The 10,780-nt window shown below is 43.0% G+C and overlaps 1 protein-coding gene across 4 annotated transcripts; it reads right to left on the minus strand.

The window, feature by feature from the left end:
- Nucleotides 1-2,805: 2,805 nt before the first annotated feature.
- CBLL1 (Cbl proto-oncogene like 1) lies at nt 2,806-10,619 on the minus strand. 4 transcript variants are annotated; one of them, XM_071423897.1, is made up of 6 exons: nt 10,531-10,619; nt 7,813-7,980; nt 7,368-7,465; nt 7,036-7,119; nt 6,149-6,222; nt 2,806-5,629 (listed from the first exon to the last, which is right to left on the minus strand). In XM_071423897.1, exons 1-6 carry the CDS (start codon nt 10,541-10,543, stop codon nt 4,588-4,590), a joined length of 1,479 nt encoding a protein of 492 aa, XP_071279998.1. In that variant the 5' UTR covers nt 10,544-10,619; the 3' UTR covers nt 2,806-4,587. The 4 variants fall into 4 exon arrangements, with proteins under 4 accessions (XP_071279998.1, XP_071279997.1, XP_071279999.1 ...); XM_071423896.1 differs by having other exon boundaries at nt 7,368-7,468; XM_071423898.1 differs by lacking the exon at nt 10,531-10,619 and adding an exon at nt 10,136-10,306 and having other exon boundaries at nt 7,368-7,468.
- Between the last annotated feature and the right edge of the window lie 161 nt (nt 10,620-10,780).

Genomic DNA, 10,780 nt, shown 5'->3' on the forward strand with positions numbered 1-10,780 from the left:
TTTGTGAAACATTACTGCACAAAAATGGAAACATTCCTGCTGCCCACAGACATTAGCACTCTTCCCATTACCAGAATTGTGTTACAATGAGCCTTACTGGCACTCAGGAATCCCTTCAATTGTACTATCCAAATTGCTCACTAAAGTTTCATCATGACTGAGCTGATTTACCAGCTTCCTGCTGCTATTCCACCCACACATTTCTGGATGTATGCTGCATTTTTTAATACTTTAATCTCTTGCACTCATTAACTGAGTCTACACTGAAAATAAATTAAAAAAAAAAAAAGAAAAAACACCAACAAATTAATGCCTCATACTCAAGAGAATAAAGAGATCCCATTTAGAGTAGGAAAAGTTTCTAAAGTTGGTGTCTCATGGCTAAGTCAAGACTAAAAGGGGATTTAAACATCATTATTTTCACTTGCACTGCCCAAACATATTCAGCCAGTTCAGCCTGCAAACTGGTCAGTGTGAATCACTAGTGTGAGTATAACACATCTGAACAGTGCAAAAGCTCACAATTGTGAAGGGACAATTACTGTATCAAGATGATTTATGAATTGCTAAGAATTGTTTTTAACACCATGAATACAAAGGGAAATACAACTTGTATAATACTGATATTTACTTTAGAAGTGTAATCAGGATGGAAATGAATCCAAACCTTGCACATTTCTCTGCTGCACGGGACTCTGTGTCATACACACAAAAAGTTCAAACTTATTTCCCATACATTGAATATTCCATGGGAGCTCCAATGCACAGTGTTCTTCTGGGACCTTCTGCTGTGAACCTGAGCCTTCTTTTGTCAGCAGCCCAGCAATGCACACAGAGAGAAACAACTCAAATTCAGACACAAGTTTTACAGAGCAGAAAACAGTTTAAGAGAGGGGTGTGTTCAGACTTGATCCACAAGGAAAGCATATCCACAAATGTGTTTTTGAGAACACCTGGCTTCCACTAAGGGGGAGATAGTTTCCTCCCTTCTATGTGTGCAAATTCAAAAGTGGAGTTAGGTAATAATGGAGTTACTTCCACTTCAGTTTGTAACAGTTTTTGACAGTCTTTGAGAGCAGGAAGTGAAAAGAAGTGGAAAATTCATCCAGTAAGGTTTTATAATTCTCTTGGATCAGATCTAAAAAAAATAATTCACAGTTTTAATTCTTCTTTTTAGAAGAAAAATATGACTTATCATATGTAGGTAACCAGTCTTTAAGTTAACAGTACTAAAAAAACCCCACCACAAACAGAAAGCATAGTTCACACAATCGGTCCCCTGGTTATAAAGTATGCATGGCTGCAGGCAACTCTTGAAGCAAAGTTAGAGATAGGATCAGGGAGAAAGTGTAAGGAGACAAGCATCTAAAGCACAGGTGTTTTCAGGCCATGAGCTGGTGTCCTTTCATTCTTTCCATGGTGAAACCATCTCAAACTCTTTCATTGCTTACGTGACATTGTTAGAGGAACCTGCAATGGCTGACAAATTTAAATGCCAGAGTTCTCTTTCAAACCTGAGATCTGCTTGGCAATGCTTCGGGAAGGTGATCACTGCCACAGACAAGGAGATTTATTCAAAACAAATGCAATTAATTAAATTCAAATGTTTGTCTTTACAGTAAGAAGGAATCCAAAGAAATCACATCTCACCATTTCTAACTCTGTCAATTACATAGTTAAATACAACACATGAATTCTGTAACCTCTCAGTAAAATGACCAGGTATTTATAAAAAAAACCAACCCCACCATCAAATCAAGGGAAAAAAAAACCACCCTAAAACATACATAAAACCCATAAACAAACTGAAAAGACAGTTAACAGAGGGTTTCAAGCAGAGGAAGCATTTTTAAACTTTGTAAATATGGAAACATCAACAGTGCCCTTAGTTACATAGGTAATAGATTTATATATATAATCTAATCCAGATTTAATAATTAAAAAAATATATTTAAGTCTTCCTCTTAAAAGACAACATAGAAATTTGACTCAAGTCCAAGACCTGCCTACATAGGATGACTTTTCAGCTAAGTTCTCATCACAGACTTTTGGTCCATGGTCATTAACCAGCTCAAGGGATACCACTGATTTTTTTGGGTAACACATCATTGTCCCTATGATATATGTCACCTTTGTTTCAAATACAGAGAAAAAAATTCTCACACACTGTCTACAGTGACAATGATAGAGATACATTCATCTTCTGTGCTTCTTGATAGAGCAAAAACTGCTGTTTTCCCTTAATCAATCTGCCTCAGCATTTTCAGGAAAGCCCTTTAACAGTCACGTCCAGAATAGCTTTGGACACAGAAATATCTTGAACTCTTCATCTGGGTTAAGAGATGGGCGAACGTGGAACAGAAGCTTGCAGCCTGACTTACTTCAAAAACCCAGCAAAGTGCAAAGCGTGGCCTCATCTCCTCACCACCTGTGCCTGTGGGTAGTGGCTCATTCCAGACTGTCAGATTTCCCAAACCCAGAGCAGGGGTGAAGTGGAGCACAGCACAGGCAGCTGGGGCCCTCTGAGCCCCTGTGACACAGCTGTGCTGCTGGGCTCAGCTTGGCTGGGCAGAGCCAAAGGACGAGGATCAGACATGCAGCTTTCCTCAGATGAAGCCACGTGCTGTAACAGAATGTGCCTCCTCCCAGGAAACTTCACAGTGACAGAAGGGGTCCTGAAAAGTTCCTCATGTGTTTGTTAGTTACTGAAAGAAAAGAATGCTGGCAGAGACATTTTTGCCTTCACATGCATAGAAACAGTAAATTTTCAACCAGCCCATTTCATAGCACACTATCACAATCAGCCTCTTTTTCTTCACCACTGTATTTTATTTAAAATTACTTAGTTTTCAGAGCAACCAAACCAAATAACTCTCTCTTAGAAAGAAGTATGTTACAGCTAAGCAGATTTTCAAGCAGTTGACACTTACTGGCCATTTGCATATCCTGGAATTTATTTGTATCCCATCTCTAAAGGAGGTTTTACTTGAAAGGCAGTTCAAAAGATTTGGCCACAAGAAATCAATGGCAGTCAAGAACAGAATAAATCGAAAGAGCCCTTGCTCTACCAATTAAAAATATGAAGTTTAGACATAAAAATACAAAATTTGGAATGTTGCACTGTCACAGCTCTTTCATAAATTTAACACTTATGATTCTGGAAAAGAATTTTCACAAAATAAAAAGTAACACTGAGGCTTTAAGATGGCTCAGATTATTTGAGAACAGTAGGAAACTACAAACTTTTAAAAAATCCCAAAGGACTTAATCTAAAAGCACCACTGCCAGAAACGTGGCATTTGGAAAAACAATGGTTCAGTGCAAATACTTATAAGAAATGGAAAGATAAACACTCCAACCAACAGACAGTACTGTCTTGTTAGTGTCTGCTTCTGCTACCAGCTGCACTAAAAAGGAACCTTCTCATTTTATATTATGTTTCTCTTTAAATGTATTCTCACAAAACAAAAATTTTGGACAAAAACAGAACTAAAAGCCTGCTGATATTGCTAGTTTTTGAGAAAAGCAAAACACCTAATGACTGACTGATCAACTAAACCTGTATCACAAAATCAAAGCAGATAAATAATGTGTACCTTTTTATTTCTACACATGGGATTTCAGACCACTTTTCTCATGTTATCCAAATGGGAAGTTCTCCTACTGTACACATTATATAAAGTGAGAGAGGCAAGTGACTTCCCTGCCTAAAAGAAGCTGCTTTTCATGGACATGGCAAGCCAGTTCACAGCCACTTCCACACAAACACAGCCATAGGTAAACACAGTAGTTTGAATTCAACTCCACTGAGCAGCTTACATGTAAACAGAACCTTCCGAATCAAAACTAGCTTTAAAACAAACTCCAAATACTCAAACAAAAAAACCCAGAATACATGGTTTCATGTCATGCCCAAAGCTCTATCTTTGATAGATTCATTTTGATGCATAAAGAAAAAAGTGGAAAAGCTGGAATGCGGTAAACGCAGAATTCTGCATGTCTGATTTCTAGTGCCAAGAATTCGTTACAGCCTGAAATCCTCATGAGTAACGGTAAATGGCAGTAGGAGAAATATTAAAGTTCCTTTAATATTTCACTACACTGCTGTTTGGAAGGTATACGTGTTGAAATGGTGTCCCAGAACTATGTGTATGTTAACTTCATATAAAAACTCACCACATTTACAACCATATTTCAATTTAATTATTGTACACAGGTTAACAAAAACACTGGGTTTAACAAAAACAATATTCAGAATGGTACAACACGTGTTCATCTTCTCCAGGAAATAATATTACAAGTGATCATCTTAGGACAATTTAGCCACACTAGCAACAGGAGTTCTGTTAAAATGCAACTGTGGTCTACTAAGCCACTTATTTTAGCACTACAGAGTATTTGAAGTTAAGAGTCCTACGGCCAAGGCTTAAAAATCATTTAAGATTCAAACCTCAAAATGTCTTACAGTCAAAATGACGGTATTCTTAAAAAAACCACAACAAAATAACCCCAAAACAATTAATTAAAAGGCTTCTGTATTTAGTTTTATCCTCTTCATGGCATTCTCTATTCATACAGTTGCTTGTATCATTGGTAATAGGGTCTGTATCTGGCTTGATCAGGGTGATGTGGTCCAGGAAGGGGGGCCTGAGCAGGAGGCCCTTGCATCCTGGGAGGTGGAGGCGGCCCCCTTGGAGCTGGCCATATCCCTGGACTCATTCCCCCAGGCTGTGTGAAAGGGGGACTAAGAGTTCCTTGATCTTCACTGAACTGTGGCAAAGAGTTGGGGTTATAGTGGTGGGGAGGGGGAGCATTGACATTTACAGGTGGGCCTCCGTGCTGCGGGGGGGGAGGTCCCGGAGGAGGATGGTTCATGTAGGGCGGCATCTGGGCGATGATGTGTCCGGGCGGCGGCGTGATGGGCGGCGGGGCAGAGGTCATGGGGGGCGGCGGCGCCTGGCTGTACACCATGTGGGGCGTGCCTGCCGCCTGCGGAGGGTGCTGCAGCGGGTGGCTGATGGGCGGCGGCGGCGGCGGGGGCGGCGCATAGTGCTGCTGGGGAGGCATGATGTGATGGGGGTGCGACACCACCGGCTGACCCTGGTACTCGGGATGATGGTGAGCAGGTGCAGGTGCCGGCGGGGGCGGCTCTCGAGCGCCCGAGTTGGAATCATCCTGGATGGGGACAGTTATTAGGTTGCTGTGCTTCCTCGTGGAGATGCGGAAGGTGTCCTGACTGACGGGGCGGGGGGGCGGCGGGGCCATGGACATCTCTGCGGGAGGAGCACGGATGTCCTCGTGGGGCTGGTTGTAGTGCTCGTGTGGCACGTGCTGCAGAGGAGGAGGTGGCATCATGATGTGCTGCTTGGGCGGAATGTGGCTCATGTGGTGCTTCTCGGGGGGCATTATGAAACGCTCGGGAATCTCGGCCGGCGGCGGGGCGATAGGAGGATGTACGGGTTCGATGGGGGGACGAGTAACAGGCTTGCCAGCTCTCATGTGACGGTGGTTGATGTGAGCTTGTAAGTCCCTCTGTGACAGGTAAGTTCTCTTGCATCCTTGAACAATGCTGCACATGAAGAGAGACCCTCGGACACACTGCTCGATTCGCTGCACAGGTTCGTTACAGCTAAATTAAAAGAGAATATTGATTTATTGTCATCACAGAGAGCTCAACATGCATTCTCCCTTGTTAACGTAATTAGACAAATTAGAACTGACAATTTTGCCCCACTGTAGCAATGAAAGAAACTTTTCAATGATTTTGAAGTTTACCTAGTTTATAAATATCGAAATGTAACTATGAAAGAACATAAAAATGTCATGAGGTAGAATTTTTAAATAGCATCTCTCAAACAAATTCTTCTGTGCATTAAAACATAACACGAGTCATTTTCACTAAGTAAATCAAACTGCCATTAATTCCTTTTTAAATTACAGCAGTAACAGGTTACCTACCCAAAACCAACAAAGTAAACACTGATCTCTTACAATCCCAAAATATGGAATAGGAACAACAAAGTTCAGAGCACACTACTGCCTCTGCTAAATGTACATAAATAAGAGTCATGTTAATAGAGTACCTGAAATAAGATATTTAAGTTACTTTCTTACACTTCCTTTAATAACAAATCTTGAGATAACTTACCCTGGACACATCTTGTCTCCCTTTTTCTCATGTAGTATAGCACAGTCATAGCAGAAAACATGCTTGCAAGGTATCTAGAAATAAAACATTTCTCTTAAGACATCATGTATAAGTATCTATGTCATTCTGCAGACTACAGTTCCTCCCTCCAGTACACAGCTTATAATAAAGTAACTAAGTTACCTATGAGGTGAACAAGCAAAGCAGTGGTTAACAATTTACAGCATCTTTGCACAGAAACCTAGAACAGTTTATGCTGAGTTTGGGGTTTTTTGGAGTAGTGTTGTTTGGGGTAAAGTGTAAAAAGTGTAAAAAACATTGGCAGAAGTTTGAGTCTTGCACTATCACCAACACTGAACTTTCACAGAAGCTGCATATGCAATCTGATTGCACTTAGTCTTGCTGGCAAGGAAGGAAAGTTTTAAAAGCATTAACTGCCATTAAGTCAGATGCTGAAGCCTGTTACATCACACTTACAAATCTAAATTAATCTCAGGGATTTTTAAGGGTACATAAAAAAGTGAATAGTGTTTTCTAACTTCACTGCAAGTCTTCAACTGAGATAAAAAGCTTATTTTCAAACCTAAGTGGTGTAAGGTCAAAACCCCAGAAACTGAAGGTTTTTTCCTTTGTCAGGGTGTTCTGTTTTTTGTTTAACATTTTCAGGCTTACTTTATTGAATCAGGGGGTAAAGCAAAATCAGTCAGACAGATGGAACAAAAACACCTGAGCAGTGAAGGTTTCCAGCTCCATCTGGTACTATTCTGCTGTTTATTCAGATGCCTGTTGAAATCAGTGATCTCTAGAAGCCTCATACAGACACAGTAAAACCTCATTTTATCCAAAGGGAAACCATGGCTGCATCTTCCACTGGTAATTTCACTCACCATGCGTCCATACATTTTGATGGGCAATCCACACTTATCACAGAAATGGACTGGTGTATCATCCTTCTCCCCCAGCAAGTTTATCTGGTAGGACAGAGAAAGGGGTGAGAAAACAAACCCCAACATCACTAAAGCGTCTCATTTCAATTATCATCAACAGACCCATTATTTCTGAATTAGTTGAAAAGGAAGCAAGAACACCACAAACAGGAGAAAGCAGAGGATGTAATTTTAGGCAGAACAAAAACAACTGAAAAACTTTTAATTAACAAAGTATCTACCAGGACTATCTACAACTTGGTATGAAACACAGTCAAGATTCATGACTTTACCTTATAATCCCAAAAAATGGGTCCAGGAAATCTCCTTTGATTGCCAAACATTTCGCCTCCTTTACATTCGTATCGCTCCTCCTTGTTATAATCAAATTCTTCTGTGGAAAGGAGAAAGAGAAGAAAGACACGAGCCAACCACAACACTTTCGTAACTGACACCAGCTGCTATTAAGAGCATGGGTCATTTTTACTGAAATCATCAAAAATGCCACAGCACTTCCAATCTGCTGAGCCCATTCTACAGAAAGGCAGAACCAAAGTAGTAAGACAGCCTTTTTTGGAAATGGGCACTACTGAAGCCCTACAGTGCAGCAGTACTTGCAGATTTGAAACTTGCTTTGTGTTTGGACAGAACACTGGACTTTTCAGTCTCTGAGTAAAGTCTCAAACAATGCTGTGGAATAATACACTTCCCTACCATAGGGAATTTACATGAATTTACCTTCATCACCAGCTTGTGTCTTTGCAGGCATCCTGTTCATATTCCTTGGAGTTCGAGGTGCAGGTTTGGTTTTATTGGTCTGTTTTGAAATAAGCTTTATAGGGATTCTTCTACGGACATCAAGACCACCCAATGATCCTGAACTATTTGTTCCTTGCAAATCATTGTCTGTGAAAGAAAAATTTTGAAAGTATAGATTTTTTAAATTTATCTAGTAGTCTCTAAAGAGGCTAAATATTAACAGAAATGTTTTAAGAAATATTATTTTTAAAGCTTGCTTAAGATTCCTACAACATACCAAAATTTAATCACTACAAATAGGTATCTTCACAGACAATTTATTCCAGAAATCATGACAAAAAACTGTTTTGTGACCAGCAACAAACTTAGGAAATCTAGTTTAAAAATAAAGCTATTAAAATAACTTAGCCAGTCACACATTTTTCCACAACAGAAACATTAACCTTACAGCTTTTCTCACAGTGTGAAGAGCACTGGAGAGTCAATTCTTTGTACAACCTTGATTACACAGAATTTCTTATGTGAAAAGATAATTTTTACAATTTATGTATATTATTTATTAAAGTAGGAAGGAAACTAGTTCATATATTAACTCAACATCTTGATATATCACTTGGAAAAAAAGTAGCACAAAAATACTGGTACTTAGGAATATGTAGTTGTATCCTTCCTAAACTGAAAACTACTGTTCCCAGCTATATACAAAATTCTCCTTAACCAGATTTACATCTAAGTACCAGGGCAAACAAAGCAAGAAACAGCTTGACATATGCATCAGCAGGTACAGGCTCCAAGAGATAACATAGACCAGGTAATGCAACAAGCAACACCAATGAGGAGACATAACTCCCTCAACCTCCAGCAAGTTTATCTGAAACCACCCCACAGCACCTCATTCATACAAAAATGAAGTTACATCCTTCACAAATCTTCCCAGCTCACTGGGATTTTAACTGAAAATGCCACAGGTGTTTCAAAGCAGGGCATGCTCAGTCTGGAAGGGGTGAGCCCCGAGCAGTTCCAGCCCTGGAGTTCCACAGCCCTGGAATGACTGCAGAGGCCCCAAAGGACTGCAGTGCAGGACACTGAAATTAGGGTTCTTTAGTGTAATTCTGCACAATGCCTCACCAACTGCTGCCTCTCAAAGCCTGTAACCACCACACACAATGCAACAAGTAGAAGGAAAACCAAGAAAAAACGGGATAGCTCTCAGTTTTTCAGCAGCTACCAGCAAAGCTAGGAAATGTGTCAGTGGCAAGGTGGGACAGCACCCTGACAGTCCTGTACCTCCAAATCATCAAAAGCCCTCAGTTTCCTCAGACAGATCAAACTCCTCTTAGAACTATGGTTGACAGTTTCATTCTAAAAGGCAATATACAAAAAGGCAAAACCAATAAAGCTGGTTTTCACATCTGGTCATTTGTTATTTCTTTCAGCTGTCCAGAACCTGCAAACACTCAACTGTGTCATCAGGCTTCCCCAGGGAGTGCTCGACCAAGGCATCAGAGGTAAAGCCACTTCTTTCTCACGTGTTGGGAAATTCTGTTTTCTACCAGAATACACAAAACCACAGTGCCATAAACCACAAACAGTTTCTGCAGCAACTCAGTCATCTGCAAACAGGGATAACTAAAAAGAATTTTAAAAATCAAAAACCTATTTATTAGTTAATCCACTGAACTGCCAAATACGTTCTGTCACTTTTCCTCCTTATATCCTTTCAAGCCAGGAATATTTACATGAGTCAGCTGTAACTAACCCAAACTAGGAAGTTTATTAGTCACTCATGCTTCATGGAAGGATAATAAATTCCAGTCAGCAGGAGCATAATTTGTGAGATGATGTCCAGAAAAAACTACGACAAACATACCAAACTTGTTGAGACTACCTAAAGAAGTTCTAATTAGAGGTGATGCAACCTACTGAAATGTCACCTTCATCAACTTAAGTTTTATTTTTGCATTTCCAGCTTTATTAAAATTCACAAATACTGCCCAAATGCTTTATACAGATAGAGTCATAACGCAATCTTTTGTAAGGGAAAGGAAAAAAACCTCCAAAACCACCCTAGCACAAAGCCCACGTCCATTCATTTATTTACTGCACTACGCCAGCGCATGAACTAGCAAAGGATCCCAGCTACGCCAGCGCGCTCGCGGGCAAACGACACTCAAACCACGCAACCGAATTTAAGCACACGAGGAAGTTTCCTCTCGGGCCCCAAACAAACACGGAATCAGGAAACACATTATGGGCACCGATGCCGGGAAACGCCGCGGGCAAACGAGCGTCTCTGCCCCACCTCCGGCACGTCACGGCTGCATCCGGTGCTGCGGGCCCGGCACCCGGCCCGGCCGCGCCACCAGCGCCCGCCGCTCCGCCCGGGACGGGACGGGACGGGACGGGCCGTGCCGCCGGCAGCGGCCCCTCAGTCCGGCCCAGCGCCCTCGGGGCGGGGGCAGCGCCGGGCGCCGTCGGGCCAAGGTGGCACCGGGGCCGCCGCGCCTGCCCGGGCAGGGAGCAGGCCCCGCGGCGCGCCCGAGCCCCGCCGGCGCTCCCGGGGGCCGGGCCGGGCCCGCCGCCGCCGCCCCTGCGCCGCCCCGCGCCCGCCGGCCCCGCTTGGCCGCTCCCCGCCCGGCGGCGGGCGCGGGCCCGGCGGGCCGGGCTCGGACGGGCCCCCGGCCTCCCCCTGCTCACCATTGTGGTCCATGATGCGGCGCGGGGCGCTGTGGGAGCGGAAGGGCGCGGCCGGAAGCGGCGGCGGCGCGGGCGGGGCGCGGGCGGCGGGGCCGCGTTGGCCGAGCCCGGGCGAGCGCTCCGGGCCGGGCCGGGTGCGGCCGAGAGGGAACGCGGCAGCCCCGCGGTGCGGAGCCGCGGCTCGTGGGACTGCGAGGCGGCCCCCTGGGTTTGGGGGAAGGATGGAGTGAGAACATGAGCGGCTCTCTCC

This window comes from Agelaius tricolor, unplaced genomic scaffold (assembly GCF_023055355.1).
Source record: "Agelaius tricolor isolate 1412-34295 unplaced genomic scaffold, bAgeTri1.0.p SCAF_3, whole genome shotgun sequence".
Lineage (NCBI taxonomy): Eukaryota > Metazoa > Chordata > Aves > Passeriformes > Icteridae > Agelaius > Agelaius tricolor.